The sequence below is a fragment of the Pantherophis guttatus genome, chromosome 6 (genome assembly GCF_059756535.1).
Source record: "Pantherophis guttatus breed Tessera chromosome 6, ASM5975653v1, whole genome shotgun sequence".
Lineage (NCBI taxonomy): Eukaryota > Metazoa > Chordata > Lepidosauria > Squamata > Colubridae > Pantherophis > Pantherophis guttatus.
The window spans coordinates 53,485,756-53,505,792 of record NC_142068.1 but is presented as its reverse complement, the minus strand read 5'-3'; the positions used below and the strand labels follow the sequence as shown (position 1 = coordinate 53,505,792).

At 37.9% G+C, this 20,037-nt stretch overlaps 1 protein-coding gene and 1 long non-coding RNA gene across 2 annotated transcripts; one reads left to right on the top strand and one right to left on the bottom strand.

Annotated features, from left to right (window-relative positions):
• Positions 1-4,978: 4,978 nt before the first annotated feature.
• ADRB1 (adrenoceptor beta 1) lies at positions 4,979-14,336 on the bottom strand. Its single transcript, XM_087872910.1, has 4 exons — positions 12,745-14,336; positions 11,294-11,298; positions 7,213-7,373; positions 4,979-6,055 (listed from the first exon to the last, which is right to left on the bottom strand). The coding sequence occupies exons 1-3, from the start codon at positions 14,035-14,037 to the stop codon at positions 7,313-7,315; spliced, it is 1,359 nt and encodes a 452-aa protein (XP_087729036.1). The 5' UTR covers positions 14,038-14,336; the 3' UTR covers positions 4,979-6,055; positions 7,213-7,312.
• Positions 14,201-19,768, top strand: LOC148113118 (uncharacterized). Its single transcript, XR_015728654.1, has 2 exons — positions 14,201-14,738; positions 17,380-19,768. It is a non-coding gene; the product is annotated as an uncharacterized LOC148113118 (long non-coding RNA).
• The last annotated feature ends 269 nt before the right edge of the window (positions 19,769-20,037 follow it).

Sequence of the window (20,037 nt, the reverse complement as noted above, 5' to 3'; positions counted from 1 at the left end):
GTGCACCAAAGACAAATTCCTTGTGTGTCCAATCACACTTGGCCAATAAAGAATTCTATTCTATTCTATATTGTTGCCATGTGTGCGGGTTCATTTAAAGACTGAAAAAGGTTGGTAATTAGAAGACTGCATTTGTATATGCAAAACAGAAACTCATTAATAGACAAATTATGGCCGTTTGTATAAGCCACCGAGAAAACACTTAACAAATCGTAGAAGCCAGGTTTCCTAAAGCAGTTTTACAGGGTTGTTTAAATGATACCTAAAAAGGAATAAGCGAAGAGATCATCTACATGGATGGAGAAAACAACTCCATGATTACTTGTGAAATGAATGGGAGATCATTATTTATTTATTACTTATTATGTATTCAGTCCACCCAATAACTGAAATGATTATACAATACATGGTATGAGTCACTATTACTGATTTATACAGTGTGTTGCTTCTGTAGATCCTTGTGGTTAAATAAACATTGGCATCATACTTTGGAAATGACCACACACATTTTTTCCATGGAAGCTATATCTGTATATGAAAAACAATGTGTGTGAACTTGTTGTTAAGATTACCTGTTTCTAATGAATCAAATCAAGTGTGAAACTTTTTCATAGCATACTTATTGACATACTATTGGCATACTATTCATAATTACGTTTTAATAATACAGTTATTTCTAGGATTCTTCAAGCAATTCACAGTACAGTAAATGTTCAATTTTACAGAACCATGTTGAACAGATGTAAAACAGAATAGACACAATTTTAAATAAAGTCTTCCTGAAGCAGTCTGGATCATTGATATAATTTAATCTCATAATATAATTTTAGTGACCTCTGGAAGTCTCTCTTTCTAATGTTACCTGGCTTATCTAAATTTTATCTTGCGCATCCAGAGAATGGAGTGCTACTTCATAAGTATGTTTAAAGTTAAATAAATAGTTCAAAATACCCATTTTATTCTTTGTGTATTTATCAGCCTGACCATTGCAATTGTAAGGGAGGACTTTCAATTGTATGTGTTGTCCAGTAACTTGCTTTTGTTTTTAATCTTTATTCACTCTACAGGAGTATCAAAAACCACCAACAGAAAGAGGACCATAAAGGAGAATATTTGTAGGTCAGGATTGGGATGAGGGGTCCTTGGTGATCTCTGAGCTTGGATGTTCTGACTAGAGCTGATGATGTTACCTAGTTTGGGTAACAAACATCTTCAAGAAAACAATCAAGCTCTGAAAGCACCAAGATCCCTAAAGACAACAGAATGTAAGAATAATTTTATTTTATTTTCTTAAATAGAACTCCTCAGTTTTGAGAACTTGGCTAATAGACCATTGATTCAGGGTATGCAGGATAATGCAGCAGCAATTTAAAATTTTCCCTACACATGAACTATTTAGTTCTTTTAAAATAAATCTTCTGAGAAGATGGATTTTCAGCAGTCTGGCCCTATCCACTATGACCAGAGGGAATTCTGGATTCTTTATTTTGGATTTCCATATATGCCAAACCAGTTACTCTGTCTTGACTAAGGGCAGTTTTCAACATGAATTCAGCCATGACAGAATCAGCCACTGCCTGCATTTCCAAGAACTTGTTTAAACTTAACATGTTATTACAGAAAATTCTGAATTCTCCTCTTGAAATTTGAGTGTCTTCAGTGTCTTCATTTCCTTTTCCTTGTGAGTTTGTTTTCTAAACGCTTTTGTCACCCTGGTGTTTACAGAAGGCTTAACCAAATAGATGCAACATAGCAAATTCATGACTGGTTCTTCCAATGTGTTTTTATCCAGCTAAAGGCAGACGTGAAGAATGAAAGGGTCCTTGGGGGAGTATTGTCGGTAGGTGGCCGGAAGGTCATGGTTTCCCTATGCTGTTTTTACAGATTTCTCTCTCTATGAGCTCACATTCCCCTCCCCCATGACCCAGTGCAATGTGGGGTGGGGAATCAAGGTCTCTGCACTAGGCCTGCATTTTAGCAGTTTCACAAGGAGAATTAGATTAAGACCAGAGGAAAAATACTTGGTGAAGCAGTAGGTGTCTTTGCTCTCAAATGGTACTTTCCATTAAAAAGAGGAATGTACTCAGATATCTAATCTTGGATCTTCCTGATAACTCTTATTTCATAATTTAGAGACATTTGGGAGGGCAAAAGGCCAGCTGGCACAAGAAAATAATAATTTAAAGGCAAACATTTGTCTTTCTTCGTGTGTTGTGATTGCTTGGATGGATATCTCTAGTACTGGCATCTACTGTAATGATTGTGATAATATTTCTCCCTCTCCTTTTCAGCTGGCTGAATCAGGCACGCAACTCTGCTCTCTGTATTGTGGGCTGTTTATTTAGCAAAATAAAAGGAACTCTTTTAATAGCACTACTTTGAATGCTGTTCCTGGTTTTTTAAAAGCCAAATTATTATTTATACAAAAGCAAGTATGTATACTTCCTCTTTCTTCCTTCAAGATTTTAGCAGCTTCTGAATGCAAGCCTGTGAGCCATAGTAATCCACAATTCTGTCAGGAGAACTGCTTGCCACCATTTAGGAAGTTCATAATACTATATTTTTGATGCATTATATGTGAAGAGTTTTGGAAAACTGGATTGTCCAAGGAGAATTGAAATACTAATACTGTGTGTTTGTGTGCCACGATGGCTGTGTGAATGAATTTCATTTCACTTGCTGATGTGACCATAGCAGATCTATTTTTAGATGTCTAATCCTTCCAGTAGAACATGTCTTCTTTTTCTGATTAGTACAAAGCTGGCTGCTACTCAAATGATAATTACATCCCAGCCCATCACCTATCACAAGCCAACAAACAAGATGTTAAGCTATTTTAACTCTTGCATGCCAACCAGCTAATGTTGTTGCTGGTTTTGTACTGAGCCACAGGCAGCTCAGCAGAGATACAAAACGCTTTGAGATAACCATGGTAAAATCAATCACAGCAATTCTCCAAATCAAAACAATAAAAGGATGCCTTTCAACCTCATTTCATGAACTTTATCAGTAGGTTCAGGAAACACATTTAAATGTTATGGACTTGCTATTTTGGAATTATAAACTTACTCTTTTCCTGTAGTGTTTGAGTCCTTAGTGTCACTCTGACTACATAGTAAAAAACTCAATGCAGATTTCTTTGCCTCTGCCTAAAGAGCCTATCTCTCCAACTTGACATGTTAAAAAACAAAGGAGGAAATCCACCCACTTAGTCAGATGAGTAAATGCTTTAAAGTAGGAAAGCTGATTTCCTTAGAAGTTACTAATAAAATCCAAGCTTCAGATGGGGCTTAAAAAGGAATGCATAGAAATAACATAGATATATGGTATGTATTTGTACTTGAAATTATAGCTGTCCCGAGTGAAAAATGTATCTCACCATAAAAATAGCACAGGCTGCTGCAAATGATTGATTGATTGGATTGCACCCCATGGATATCACAAAGGCCAAATTGGCATTCTTTGCATACTGATGTGTGTGGCTTAGCTAGTCATGACTACTATTCCATGACCACTTTGGCAGAATCTGCTCCTGTACTTCCTTGTATATTTTCAGTGTAAAGGTCAATACTTCACCTACGTGTACCCTAAAAATTGGCCATTGCTCTATCTGTTACCATTGAGAATAATTCAATGTGATTTTTTAAAAATCTTATTCAAATAGAAGTAACTTTCAAACCCCTCTTTGTCCAAGAAAGTACATATTTTTTTAATTAAGGAAGATAAAAATATGCGGGCTTGATTCATTCCTAATAGTTAAGGATTTCTCTGTGTCTTGTGAATATTATGTAACCTTTCAAAATGGCTTTGTCTTTCTGTGAAAGGATGATCATAGTAATGACAAACTAATGTTAATAACCTTTATGTCAAGTTTGCCATTGATTAAAATGGCACTGGATCTGTAATAAGCAGCTCTGAAACATTCCTCCGGATCATTGGTAGCTAGCAGGTGGCCAGAGCAACTCTTATTCTAACCATTCATGTTCCTGAAACTTCACTGTATGGATGTTGACAAGCTCTTGCTGCTTTCACCAAAAAGCAAAGGCACTGACATGCTACTGGTCCATATTTGTAATGTATATTGCAATGTACATTGTATAAGGATCTACAAAAGGGAATGATGCTACTTTCATTCTTCTGTGTCCCTTGTTCCTCCTTGAAGATATTTCTGCTTCACTACTTTTCTCTTATTCTCAGTAAGGCTGATTTATTGCTTATTACCAGTTTATTTCTAATTAAAGGAATAACGCTTATGTTTTATTTATTTGTTAATAAAAAAAGCTAACTGCAGTTTTGTTTTCTCACATTAGTTGGGTAAACTGCTTCTGAAAGTGTAAAACACTTGTCAAAATCCCCCATTTACTCTTACAGGCGATGAAGGATTGTTGGATCAGACTAATCCAAAACACAGAGGCCAAATATATTTTCATCCTTATTCTGGCTGTGCTTACATGGTGTCATTATGAATAAAGAAACTGGCAAAAATACAGGGGATCATGCATTTAGCAATGACCGAAACCCCTACCATTCTTCTTCTTCCCATTATCATTCCTGCCACGTGGAATATAACATCCAAAGTGGACAAAGTATTTTTGAAGTCTCCTTTGGAATTAAGTTAAAGAAATAGGAAATACAATTGAGGTCTAAAAGGAAGGGCTAGTGATAATAATTTTGACATAATTCTCAAGCTCATCACATATCCTATTAGAATAGGATGGTCAGTGTGAATAGGTTAGGATATAACAAGGTGAAACAGAAAACGCCGCCTCCCCCCACTTGATTAGGAACTAAAAACACAGTTTGAGACAGGAAAATATTCTTATTACAGAGTGCAGAACTATAATGAGCGTATTTTTTACAGAGTTAGAGGCATTCATTATTATAGATGCTTTGGATATTACAGTATTAATCCTTCATTATTAATGGAAGAAAATAGACAAGAAGACCTATTAAGGTCAACATATTTCGGCTGCTGTGATTGCTGGTTGTGATTTATTATATTCTTTTATCTCTCATCACTCCGTTAGTTATCCAAACTTCAATCCAAATGTATGTGATATTTTTGCACTTTTGACTATAGCTCCTTTGTTAATTTATGTCTGGTTTGCTTCAAAAAAGAGATCTATCATGGATGTTTGGATTCTCTGCCTCACGCTATTCCAGCTGTCCTGCAACTCTTTCTTGGGCATGCTTTTTCATTTTTTAAGAACACGCTGTACTGAAATAATAATCCAGAATAAAGTGTTTGCCAATAATCTTTCCATATTTCCTGTACACATGGAGACAAATGTGTGATAGAATCCATATATTTAATTCTATTTAGTTAACACTGCTTTGAAACTAATGCTAGGCAAATAAAATCAGCCTTAGTTGTACATGTAATACAGGGTATTAAGTTTATTAAGCCTCTGTAATTAAAAGCATAAACCGTAGCTGGACTTTTGCAAATGTCACCTCACAGATGATAACAGGATTAAAGATGCAAGACTGTCTGCACTTACCTGGGAACAAACTCACAAAACCTCCATAGGATTGTGCTGTGAATCATCTTAGGAACAGCTAGTGGGCTGCATTTTGCAGATAAGCATTTTAAAAGACACAGATTCACAGTTTAAATTTGTTAATGGCCATTCTGAATCTTTGAGTAGGTTATAAACAAAATGTTTAAGTTTAAAATAAACTCAAAGAATGTCACTACATTAGGGCATTATTTTTTTTTATTCAGAAGCCAGGGCTGAGTTTACCGAAAGTGTTCAACAAACTCATAGCTAAACTAGGCTCATCTTGATGTATAAATTAGTTCATCATGATGAATTAGCAACAGGGAGGAAGGAAATGATGCATGTTTGCTAGAATATCAGTGAAAACTCCAACCAAATAGTTCTGCAAGAGCGTGCATACTCTCCAATTATCTCACTTGCATTTGAGTTATGTACCCTTCCTTGAACGTGTTCAGTGGTTTAGGATATGAGGACTCGCTTACACATTTATTTTCAAAGAACTTATGTTCCATAGACACCTTCCACATTTTTTTTTTCTTCACAGCAACATCAACCTAGTAAGGTAGGGAAAGATTGCTGGTTAATGCATAGCTTGAGTTAAACCAGTGAACTTCATGGCCAAGTCAACAACTGAATTTTAGGTCACCCAATGTGCGACTGCAGAAGATTAATTTATTTTTTTCCAGGAATGGTGTACACTCTATATCATTGTAGCAAACATGCTATTTATTAATCTCTGCATTAATCTTTGGGTTGGAACAAATGGTTTTTACACAATAGATTATACAAATCTGATTAATTCACTATTAGTTTGGATGCAAGTTATATCGTTAGCTGACTGGGAATCTGTCCATGCAGATACTGTAGATATTGTGAGTTATAATGGATGAGAAATTAACAGGATGATAATGTTTACATGCATAAACCAATTCCAGAATATAGGCAAATCAGATTGGTAAATGCATACTCATAATCACACTTTCCCAAATTTTGTATTCATTTCAGCAGTTTTAAATTGTGCACAAATTTATATTCAACAAAATCTGAGATTCCAAAAATATCAAAAAACGAAACAGAATTATTTCTTGCCATCATATACTTTCTTCATGGGTGAAATTCTCTGTTAATAGTTGGAACAGCAGAATTGTATTTATCAGAGCCAGGTCGTGTATTTGCTAAATTAAAATGACTTTATTAAGAAGTGAACTTGAATACCATATTTAAAAAAAGCCCTACAGCCTGGAATGTATTCAATGAAATTTACTCCAACATGACATAAGTACATAAAAAAGCCTTCAAGTTCAAAGTAAGGATTTTCCATGCCATATTATATTCCATTCCTATGTTACATTTATTGGATTGCACCATTAATCAATTAATCCACTGACACTCATATATTTAAGATTAAATTCTCCTTAATAGACTAATAGTCTTAATATTCATGAGTCATTTGGAAACTTAATAAACTAAATATAAACTTTCAAGAATTTAGAATTTAGTATTGGGGAATTACAGTCAAAAGTAGCACCAAGGGTGGGGCATTTAATGGTCTTGTAGGTGTCCCTGACTTACAAATTCCCAGCATGCTGCATGAGATTGCTGGAAATTATAGTTCAGCAATGACTGCAGAGCATCAAATTCCCCAATGCTGATTTAAATAATTCTCCATCACAGCAAAGCACATATTTTACTTAAATGACAAGTGACCTACCTTCACCCAATGTTGTTCATATTGGGCATCCTTAGACAAATGCAAGACCATTCTTTTACAGATTCCATAATGGAGGCTGTGATACGGCTTTGCATAGAAATTAATTTCTGGTGCTTTTATGCTTCCTTCTTCTCAAATTGATGATAAGCAAATTCCATATACTGTAAGTATCTAAGCAAAGGGAAGTGGAAGGAAAGCATGTAACATTAAATGATGCTGAAAAGATCTTAACAGCTGCCTTGAATTGTGGTGTTTCTGATTAAGCATCATCTCTACAGTGCTGTGAAGAAGAAAATATCACACAATAGATATGTAGAACATCAAAATGAAAGACATCTAGTTCAGGCCATTTGGTGTTCAGCATTTCTGTTAACTTGAAGCATATAGCTAAACACCAAGCTATGCTTAAGTCAGTGCAAACATGGATCCAGATTGTTGGGGGCAATATGCTGACTCTGTAAACTGCTGAGTTTAGAGAGGGCTGTAAAAGCACTGTGAAGCAGTATATAAGTCTAAGTGCTATTACTTGTCTGGAAATATTTCCATATCACCTGTATGTGAAAAACTCTCACATCAAGGGAAAAGCATAACCACAAAATACACACATGAGAACAGGATGATAGCATGGTTGAAAAGTCCTTATTGAACTCCAGACATCATCAGGTCTAAAACAATGGAGAGTCGGTAGATACACCCTTGGGATAAGCAACTTCCCCTGTTTCTATTCAGAAAGCAATAAATTTCTGATGCGCCTTCCAACAAAATGCATTTCTTCATGTGCGTTCCGTGATTGTGTTACAGATTTGTGTCATACTCCCTTCCTGGACAGCTGAATTTGCTGTTAAAAATGGTGTTAATACAGTGCGAAAAAGCATCACATGTAAACAAGCAGAGAACTCACATAACTGTAGCAAAAGCTTTATTTTGGTAAGGATGGTATCTGATTATCAATTAATTTTTCTTTTTCTATACTACAGATACAGAAATATTATCTGTAAATAAGATTTCCTTACCTACAACATTTCCTTACCTATATTATAATCTTTTCAGAACTTTCTGCCATGGAAATGACATTACAACCATCCAAGTCTAAATGAAGGGAGGGATTCTTCCACTCATGCAAAGCAGTCTTTTGGTTTCCTAAATCTGGTTTCATCCCAAAATATTCCTCTCAGTTCTGAAAGCTTGTAGCAATTTAAGATGAAAGACTCAGTTGGGTAGAAAAATTGGTCTCCAAACCACACCTTGTGGAACTATGGGGCCCTGTGCATCAACAGCTCCAAACTCAAGCTTCAACATAACTAAAATGTCCAGCCAGCAATATAAAATGAATATTTTTGATTTCATGGAATTTTACCCCTCACAACAATTCTATCAACACTAATTATTTGGCTTTTAAAAGTTGAACTGTCTACTTCAGCCAATGTGCCTGTATACCTGAAAAGGATAGAAGGTTCCTCAGTGTGCAAAGACTTTCTTTTTGGCCATGTCATCTCTGGCTAATCTGTGGACGTAGGTTTCAATAGATGTATCAAAAGTATGCATATTTGTATTGCTTCTTATCAAAGTACATGAAATAACTGGAAAAGCTTTTGTTATCATTAATCACATTCTATATATCAGCAGAAAACAAGCTTCATTGGCATTTTGCCAGTGCAGTCTCCATAGTTACCAAAATCTATTTCTCTGGACCAACTCTGTGTATTTGCCTGTAAGTGTTGTGTGAATATCATAGCATCCCAAAACTTTGTAGTCCACACAAGTGACTCCAACCTGCCACTGAAGACAAATTTCAGGGCCAAACTTTGATACATGTTAAGCTCTATCCATGGCATTGTGATACTCAGCCACTGCTGAGTGAGGCCCAGATTATTTAGTAGATTTAAAATAGTCCAAGGCAACTGATGAACATCATACCCTGTAAACTGCTTCCCTCCAAACTTTATATAGTTAGTACACGGAGCCGATGTACCATCCTTCAGTCAGAAAAAAAAGAGGAATTTTTGTATATGTTGACAATAATCTTCTCTCTTTCTTTCACGGCCCATTATTATCAATAAAAATCACTTCAGTTCTATCAGTTTCTTTCCCCTCCCCCATATTTTAATTTCAGTGTTGAATGAAACTGAAAGCAGCATATAAACTCATGCCAAGAAACATGATACAAAGCTCATAGCTACACAACTTAATACATAGCATAATGTGTTCCTAATATAATGGAAGACATAAGAATACTTAAGGCTATCTAGAGGAAAATCAAGACCAAAATGGAACCAACAAAAAAAATGGAACCAAGGGCCAACTATTATAAGAAGTAGACAGCACCAATGACATTTCTAATCATCATACTCTCAATTCATAGCATTGTGTCTACCATATTATCAAAAGCACTGTGTGGAAATCTTTTAAATCAGCCTTATCCACACCAATGACTTTCCAGCATGCAGTTATGACGAATTCTAGAATTTTCAGGCAGAATTCTGATTGGCTCTGCTGATTGGGAATTCTTATCCCAATGCTATTAGAGAGTAGCAGCCTGGTGAAGGCTAATGCAGTAGGTAGCAGTCTGCTTTTTAAAATAAATTGCACTATTGATCCAACATTTTTTTTTACCTGGCTTTCAAAGTCGAACACAATCATAGTTAAAAAGCACAAGCAATTCTTTTATCCTGACTGGTGTGCTCTCTAGTTTTAATGAAACATATTCAACATTGTCTAGATCTCAACAGATTACTCCAGATCATGAATTCAAGGCAACAATCAGCTGATGATAGCCCAGTTTCTATTTCTTTTCTCTGGAAATAATTTCTCTTCATAGTTAATAGCCATGAGACCCTTTAGCTGGCAATGCTTTCTAATAGCATACAATTTCATTTGAGATTCTGCTGCTTTACTGTTAATGAAAGTGGAGAAATCCTGTCAGGAACAGTATCAATGAATAAGTATCTGAAATTGCGAGATAATCAAACTAGTCTATTCAAAATGTTCATTAAACACAGTGATCACATTGCTAGTAAAGCTGGCATTCACTCACTAGTGAACTTGAAATTATGATGCTAATGGACACATTTTTGAGGGGACAGTTTCTTAGTATCATGAGATTTAAGGTTAAATAACACTTAGTATCATGAGATTTAAGGTTAAATTATCACCAGCTTCTATTTAAAAATAGACAAACAAGCGGCAATAAATTAAGAAACTTCACAATAATTAGAGTTTGTCTTTCTCAACTGATTTCTATTTTACCAGTGATTTCTGTTCTATTGTACTGCAACTTTTCAAAAGAGGCACAGCAGTAAAGCAGTTAGAAAAGTCCTTATTCTGGACTGATTTAAAATCTTATTATGGATTATCATGTAGCTCAAGTATATCACTAGACATCTGTATGATTTATTGTACGCAAACAATGTATGGCTTGTGCATATCAAAGCACAGTTAATCTCTCCTTCTTAATAGTTCTCAAATGAAATCCACACTGTTTATGTACCATCTCCAGCCATTTCATTCAGTTTTTCTTATTATCAGACTACATTAAACTGATAAAAGGAACCGATCAGAAAAAAAGTAGTTAATGTAATTATAGGCAAGCTGGAAATGATTTGTTTTTAGCCCTGGAATTTCAGGAGAAGTCAACAGTCTTCAGTGTAACAGGAATGCTGCCTTATTTGGTACAGCAAGCTTATTTTTTAAAAAGACAATTATGTCAGGAAAAGCCATTAAGTTCATCTGTATTGGTAACATGATCTATATTTCCAGAAAAACAGTCACTGTTTTTAATCAAAAATGGATATAATTCCTGTACTTTTAAAGACACATTGTAAATACACTTGCTTGTGCTGCAGTGTTTTTTATTGCACATAGACCAATGACATACAGTAGTAAACGGCACCCAAAGAATATAAATACAATATAAAATGCATGTGCATACAGTCCGTCGGCATACACAGACACACAGACACATAAATGCACAGAAGTAAAAATGGAGAAAGACAATGAAGCACTAAATTCACAAAAGGTTCACATGATTTTCTGGGACTTAGAGAAGTTACTAATAGAAACTCTTGGGTATGAACATACTTACAGTACCTCCATTAAATCACATAATATTGTTTTAAAAAATAACCATCAGCCAGTAATAGAAATCAAGTTGGAATCTACTTTGTTTTCCAGTGGGTTTGTCTATAAGAATGTGTGTGTTTGTGTGTGTGTGTGTGTGACAGAGAAAGAGAGAGAGAAAGACTTACAGAGAGAACTTTGTTAATACTGTGCAAAAAGGGAAAAAAATCTCTCATTCTTTTCAAATGTGCAGTCATATTTCTGGTGCTTGTAGCCAAATTTTCTCTTCTATTTTTCAATGTGAACAATTTGTCTATTGAGATACTCCTGACTCTATTTTTATTTTTTAAAAAACTCTTAACTAGCAATACATAAATAAGCTGTTTAATATAAACACATTTTCCCTGTACAATATGCACAGCTTGAGGTAGATGTTTTATAGCCTTACTGCTGATGTCTCATATGATAAGAAAAGCGATATTCCTCACCCCTGACATCACTGGGCAAAAGGACCAAACCCAAAAGAAATTGGATCAAAACAAAATACTCTGCATTTGCAGTATTTCTGATGGATCTTCTTGGATATTAAGGAGCATGTAGGTTTTCAAGGCTACAAAGTAATGAGCACTTAGCTGTATACAGGAACAAGTTTCTTCAAACTTGCTTCCAACTAAACATGCATTGGATGATCAGACTGCGTAACAAAACTCATTAGAAAATGTTTCAATGGCTTATTCCAAAGTGACTTTAAGTATGGTTTCTAAAGTTGTTTCCTGCCTGAAATTCACACCGATCTCAGGAAAGATAAACAGGTGGCCAGCACTTCTTCTTTTCCTTTCAAGGATTGAATAAATTAAAAGCAAAAAAAAAAAAAAAAGGCTACTTCTGCTACTGTCAGACCCGATAGTAGTAAAAACAACTAAGGGCGTTATCTCTAGCTCTAAAATTAAACTGTCAGCCAAGGGCTTCTTCCTATTTCCTTCAGTATCAGGACAGCCTGCTTTGCTTTTCTATTAATGTTTGGCTGAACCCTTGCTACAAATTCAGCTTTTCCTGAAACATTTCTTTTACAAATTTCTTGCAACTTGCTTTTGTTCCTTTCCTGGGACACCACTCCCTACTTACCTAACCTGCCCACCGCCACCTGTGCAGCATACAATCCAAAAATAATAATCCAAATGACTTGGAAAATGAATAGTTTCCTTTTTTTCCCAATGGTTGGTCTCTCTTTTGTTTCCTTCCATTTGTATAAGAGGTATGCTGTATACAAGTTCACCTGCTTTGTACTTCAGGTAAATAACATCTTCTTCCAACTGAGAAAAGTCAGTCTGGAGTTTTGAATATTAGCTAGTCTCCCGATGTATTCCTTTAAGGGTCCTCCCCCTCCTATCTATTGTCTTGGCTCCCTTTCTTGCTTCGTAATATGCAACATACCCTCCCATTTCTTTTATCCCACTCACCACATGCCCTTTATACCTTGGACTCTGAATAGGAGATTTTACTGTTCCCTTCCTCCAAGCTGGAGTCACTTCCATCCTGCATACCACCATTGTAATCAGACCATGTCCCTCCAAGAGTACATGGAGCTGTATTTCCCAGGGTACTGATGAAACCTCCAGGGTAATGAGAGAGCTCTCCAGTGCTGGCATGCAACCTCCGGTCTGCTTTTCTAGGACAGCATAACATCCTTTTGAAGGCCTTACGAAAATCAGGGCTCCTGCAGTAAATGATGGGATTGAAGGCAGAGTTGGCGTAGCCCAACCAGTTGAAGAATACAAAGAGCTGGTCTGGTACAAGACCTCTATTAAAGACTTTGACTATATTGACCAGGAAAAACGGTAGCCAACAAAGAGTAAAAACCCCCATGATGATGCCCAAAGTTTTAAGAGCTTTTTGTTCCCTTATAGCTAGAATCCGGGATGTTTTTCTTCTATTAGTTTGGCCATTACCCAAGATAGGCAGGTGCTGGTGGACTGGATGCTGGTGCTGCTGGTGATTATTGTAGAACCTGCCCTCACACCTATCAATCTTCTTCATCTGCTCCTTGGCTTCTCTGTAGACTCTAATGTAGACAAAAATCATAACAAAAAGAGGGATGTAGAAAGAGATGACAGAGGATGCAATAGCATATGCCCTGTTGGTGACAAAGTCACAGCAGCTGGGGTTGTCGTAGCAGTGTCGAGCCTCAGGGGCTTTATCTCTCCACCAATGCATCATGATGGGCAAGAAGGATACCAAGGCAGAAATGGCCCAGACAACACAGACGATGATCTTGGCACGTCTCTTCGTCATGAGGCTCTGGTAGCGGAAGGGCGAAGTAATGGCCAAATAACGGTCAATTGCAATGATGCACAGGGTCTCTATGCTTGCTGTCACACACAAGACGTCCACCGAAATCCAGCATTCACATAGGAAGGAGCCCCAGAGCCAAGAACCTCGCACTACTAGGGTGGCACCAAAGGACACCACTACTGAGCCCATCACCAAGTCAGCACAAGCCAGGGAGGTGATGAAGACGTTAGTGAGGGTTTGCAACCGTTGCGTCCTCCCAATGGCCGCTATCACCAGACCGTTGCCCACCACAATGAAGGTCACCATCAAAGACATCAGGAGGCTCATGCCCACCACCCACTGCTGGGACAATTCTTCCGTTTTCCAGCCAGGTAGATCGAAGTCAGTGGAGAAGTTGAGAGGTCTCAGGCCAGCCCGAGCAGTCAAGTTGGTTCGGTTGGGAGGGCGATCCTCTAAGAAGAGCCATCCCTCTCCCATGGCTGTGCAGCGAGGCAAAAGGGTCAGTTTAGGGCATCCAGGCTGGAGGCATGAAGGCGAAACGGGTCCCTCTCCACTCCAGCGCCGTCGGAACGGCGACCGACTCGCTTCGAGGCTGCAGCATGTTTGCGAGCGCTCCTCCGGCGGGCTCCGGCGTCCAGGACACCTCCCCGCGGCCCGCGCGTCAGGCGCTCAGCAACCAATGGGCGGCCGGAGTAGCAGCCACCTCGTTACCTCCGGAGCGGGACTCGCCTGGTGACCGAAGGGGACGCCCTTCTCTGAGAGGAATTGGCGCCGCCGCTCTCAAGGACCTCACGACCCCGCCAAATTCCCGGGGAGCCCTTCGAGCGGTGTCTCTCCCCCTCCGCCCCCGCCCCTCCTGTCCGAAACTGAGCGGCGGGTTAGGGAGTTCAGAGGGAAGCCTTTTCGGAAGGGGCGCGGAGAGGGTCTGCCTGCCGTCTGGCTTCCCACGGAGGAAAGTCCCGTAGGTGGGGCGGCGTTGAAAGGTTGCGGCTCTCGGGAAAGGGGCGTGGAGCGGCCTCTTGCGTGTCCTTGGGGCATCTTCTGCTCCCGCGGATCTCTCCTCCTGTCTAGGCAGGGTGGATTAATCAGCTTTTTGCACCTTCTCGTTGCTGAAACTAGACGAGCCGCAACACGCCGTCGCTTTTCCTGCCGTCTCTGGCCAGCGGAACAGCCGCTCCGTAAGAGAATAGCAAGAACGGGGGGGGGGGTAGGAGGGGTGGCGTGGGAAGGGGGGGTGCCGAGAATGGCCGAGGGCAGCGGCCGTTCAAAGTTGCCGCTGCCTCTTCCTAATCCGCGCGTGACTCTCGGGGGGAAAAAAAATGTTGCCGTCTTTTCCAGACAGGACAGCGGTGAGTTGGTTGGTGATGTGTTTGCGGGGCTGGAGAGGAGACTCATTTTCACTACTGCCCCGGATCATCTTTTCCACTTTCCGCTTTTTGTTTTTTTCCCCTGGGCTGAAGTGCTAAACATCAATTTTCACGTCTTCCAGATCAGTTCGTGGAATGAGGCGATAGGAAAAGCAGTCCTAAGAGTTCTGGAAAGCTCCAAAACGTGTGCTGGGTGTTGGGTTGTTTCTTGCTTGCCAATCAACGATGGTCGAACAGTGAATTTTTGGGGGGTTTCCATTCAGGAACAACGCTGTGTTTACTTTTTTAACTTCTCCAAACTGGTGTCCAGCAGGTGTGTTGGAGATGAAAGGAATTTCCCTCCACTTCCTCTGCCATTACTTTTGCCAGCAGTTTTAGTTTTAGATTTGAAACTAGCTGTCCCAAACATTTTACTGCCTGAGGCAATTGAAAGGACAATGGCCTTCTCCATTCCATGCACAGAAGACAACAGCTGCTGTACAGGAAGTCCACACATAGGACAGAAGGAACACAGATCACTATTGCCTATTTATTTCTTAGGTGTGTGTCCTGCCCTTCCTCCTAAGGTCAAGGCATTTTTAATGGTGATTTCTTTTGATTCTGATCTTTGACTACAAGTTCTTGCAAAGCAGGCTGAGCTAAGAGATAATAATTGGCTCCCAAATTACTAGTTACCTTTAAATAACTTAAGAATGGACTTGAACCTGGATCTCCCTAGTCCTAGGCCACTGCTCTAACTGTTTGGTAACCATTCATATCCTTATTTTCCATAGAATTAGGTTCCAAGTTGTTCCCTAGAAAGTTTTGCAGAAGACATGGTGTGGTGGAAAGATGATGTTTTTTTCTCTTTGTCTTCTGGCCACTTCATATGGCTTATTATGACAGCACAATTTCATAAAAGACATAACCTCAAGATAATTTTATACATGATATGATAAGCAAGAGAGTAAATGTAAAGATTGAATTATGAATTAATAGTACAATGTATAACACTGTAGTGAGAGAAAGAGCGTGTAGCCTATTTAAGCCTTGTAGCCAATTTAAGCCTGTTAAGCAGTATTCTGGTGCATGAATCGGAATAACCGCATCTGCATGTCACTTCCTCTTTGTTTGCACGCAACTAGACTTCTAGAAAGACAATGATATCCCAGTGATACAATAGCCCATTGAAAAGCTTACCAATGCTGTTGGCTTAATCTCTTGTCCATTTTACATGCTAGTCTTTTAATTGTTTAAAACACCAAATGTCCTCAAGGCAGCCCACAAAATAATGTAAAAAATATATGTGGCAGTGGCAGTGTACATACAGAAGTTACTGACAGGAGAGAGTAGGGGAGGGAGGGAGGGAGAGAGAGAGATGTCAAGTTAAAAAAAAAACCCAATTGTAGTCAGAATCTGTTGTATTTTCAAGCCTAGACAGCAACCATATTCACAGATCTGTTAATATAATAATGTGTTTTATTTGATCTTGGTTCAATATGTAGAAATCCAGACTTTGTCTCTGTAACCTTGATTTATAATTTGCTATTTTGGAAAAAAAAAATAATACAGTCAGCTCTGCATTATTTAATAAACTAGGGTTCACCACCTTATGGCTATATCCAATGTATAACTCTAATCATTGGCAAAAGAGAAAAATGTCACAATAAATTATCTTTTTCATCAGCCTCGGTTAGAACACCCTCAGAATAATAGAATTACATGTGAATGGAAAGTGAATATACACCAGACTGATGTGTTAATAATGAATTAATCGTTCTATATAGATGCCTCCTTAATTTCACTGCCATTCAGAATTCCCAGTATCCTGCTCTTATAACTTTCCCGTTTCCAAGTGAATACAGATGGCTGGGAGCCAAAGTAAATGAAATGTGTGACTATAGTTCCCATGGCTTATTTCTTTAAAAGAAGTAGCAAGAAAGAGAAATATCAAAACAGAGATCATGATACCAAAAAATATTTGTTTAAATTATTCTTTCCACACTGTGGCTTCAATAATAATACTGCCCTCTCTTCCAGATTCCTGTTTATTCCAGGATAATAGCTAACTTTAACATCGGTGCTGTTTTTCTCCTGGAGCAAATAATATCTGAGTAGATGCTTTTAATTACTAAGATTGAAACACTGCATATAACATGAAGATTATTTCTCCACCTGGCTCAGAATCGTAATGCAAGGCAAGGGATCTTTAATCCTTTGTCTGCTACCAAGCCAAGCTGGACTGGGTACCATGCTTGCCTTCTTTATTTTAAAAAAGTAAAGTAGATAGCATTTGTAGTTACTGAATGATCCAGCTATTTCAGAAGTAAATATACAGGAAAAACTAGACATAGTTAAGGTCATGTAAAGAGTCTAGCATTTTTTATTCTGAATCAGATCAGTGGATTCTTTGCTGTTCTGTTTTTTTTTTTAAATTCAATTTCACAATACTTCAAACCCTTAAATTCTGCAGGTGATGTTTCCACTTGGAAACCATATACAGAATCAGGAAAAGAGAACGTAACTGATCCTACCCCAGGCCCCCTTCTGGAAGGTCAGATGTCATTGTTAAGATCAGGATGAAAATCTGAACTGTGCCTCTATCTGAGGTAGGCAGGAAATACAGTTTTTGGCTGCTGTGCAATTTCTCAGTAGAAGAAAAAAGGAATCCATGTATTCATGGCTGCAGGTAATTCAAACTGAGTGCCTAAAAATGTAAGTCCTTCTCAAGATCATATCCCTCTTAAGTTCTTGATGTCAAGATGAGGAAGAGGATGAATCTTTGAGGAGGGTTATTCCAGTCCTTGCATGCTTCTTGGGGAAGGGAATAGGCATTACAGGCCAGAATGACGAACAACTGTTTCCTCCGCAGGCATCCTGGCTGTTACTTCTGGCAATATTTCCACACATCTGGAGGACACCAGGTTCAAGAAATCTGGCTTAGATTCTAAAATCTCATGACAGAAATGATTCATTTGTCCTTTCTGTTTTTCAGAAAGATTGATTTAGATTTGTACTTTTTAGAATGGCTTATGATGCTGTTGATTTTTGAATATTAGGGTTTTTTTAATGGATAGGTTGATTAGACGTGTGAGAACACTTTGGGGATTGCATGAGCTGAAAAATCATGTGTAATAATTATATATAAAATAATAAGATACTTGACATTCTGTTACTTATCTAACATTCTAACTCCTATGTTACAGTGGACTTAAATAATAATATATTATTTAGGATTTTATTACTATAAATATTATTATATTATATAATATTACTATAAATATTATTTAGGGTTTTATTACTATAAATAATTACTATTATTTAGGGTTTTATTACTATAAGGCACTATATAATAGTCTTCTCCAGTAGTCTTCTCCAGTTGAATGCATCTCCAGATGTGTCAGCATCACAACTTCCAGAAATCTTTGGAGCGATTTTCCAGTGGCTGAGAAGCAGGCCAAGCATATCTGCCTAGTTAGAAAAAACAAGATTATTTGTTTTAAATATATTTATCCTGCTTTTCTAGTTTAAGAAGCCCTAAAATCATGTCAGTCTTATTCACACCACATAACAACTCAGGCAGGAAAATAATAGCCTTCAGGTTTACATACTGTATATCACAAAAGCACTAACCAAGATTACAATATTAGCAGGCATTGCTATTCATTTTTGAAATGCTAATGTACAATGGTAATAATGTTTCCATTTTATCTATGGCAAATAGATGGATGGATGGATGGGTGGGTGGGTGGATGGGTGGATGCATAAATAATAAAATAAAACAATAACTCCCTTCTTACTCCTATTGGTGGTATGCATTTTCCTCAGTCTTGAGTCCTCAACCATAGGCCTAAGGTTGGAGGGTTCTGCCCAGGATGTTAACTTTTCCTAACATGCACTCTTCTGGACAGAGAACTCTGATGTTGTTCCTGAGATATGCTGGAGCCACTTTCCAAGTTTAGGATTTCCCAGCCCCAAGCGACTACTATCACTGCACACACCTGAGCTTTGATTTAACCGCACTGACATCTTACTCTCTGACAAAACTTTGGCTTCCTGTTTTGTCTGAGGTCACTTGAGAGTCTCTGTGATAAAAGAGACCAAAAGAAAATGATAAGATCTAGCCCACAAAGAATCCATTTACAAGAAAGGTCTGCATTGCTGTCTGGATTCAGAAATCTGTTCTGCCTTTCTGGCAAGAGTATTTGAATGTCTGCTTTATCTGTTTTCCCTTATGAAACTTCTAAATAAAGTAGTCATTTCTATTTGAGTCCCTCGGAGTGGCCCTCAGAGTGTCTTCTGACTGAAAATTAGTAACATCGATTTCTGTCATTTTGAGGTGAGAAATACGTAAAAAGGACAATGTAAACCCTAATATATACATATTATAGTTAAGAAATAGACACCCTCCAAGCTACCTTCCCTAATTTTGCCTTATCCATATAATGCATAATATGGCTTTCCATTCCATTTTACGGCCTCAATACTCCCCTCCACATGTGAACTATAGCCCCTCATTGAACTCTGAAAATCTTTGTAGTAGATAAAACTAGCACTGTAAGTGGTATAATAACAGTTATTCTGCCTCTACAGCAATTTTGAGCACAGTGTGTTAGCAGGACTGTTATATTGCTGTATAGTTTGGAAGCCCCTTAATGTGTGATTAAGAATAGAACCCTGAAACACTTTTAAACCCAAGACAGAATAATAGCATTTACCAAGCCATCGATAATTTATGAGATGTAATGTTATTGGTAAGGTTCAAACATTTTTTAAACCATGGAATAGTGTATTCATTGTGGATTAGTGATTGGTGTATTTGTTACGAATATGTTTTATTCAATAAATTATAATGAAAGAAACCATGACTTAGCATTACACATGAATCTGATTGTTCTGACATCTCCAACTGAAACATACTTTGAGAAAGCTGCACACACAATAATAATTTTTCACATAGATGAAGTCATTTTACTAGTATGTACATACTTTGATTGTGCTGGTTGTGCACTATAGAAATTGTTTGGGATGATAATGATTAAAGAATGCATGTAGAAGCTTTTGTAGTTTGTAGCCCACTTCATTAGATGGCTCAGATGAAGTAGATTCTATTCTATAAAAGTTGAGACCA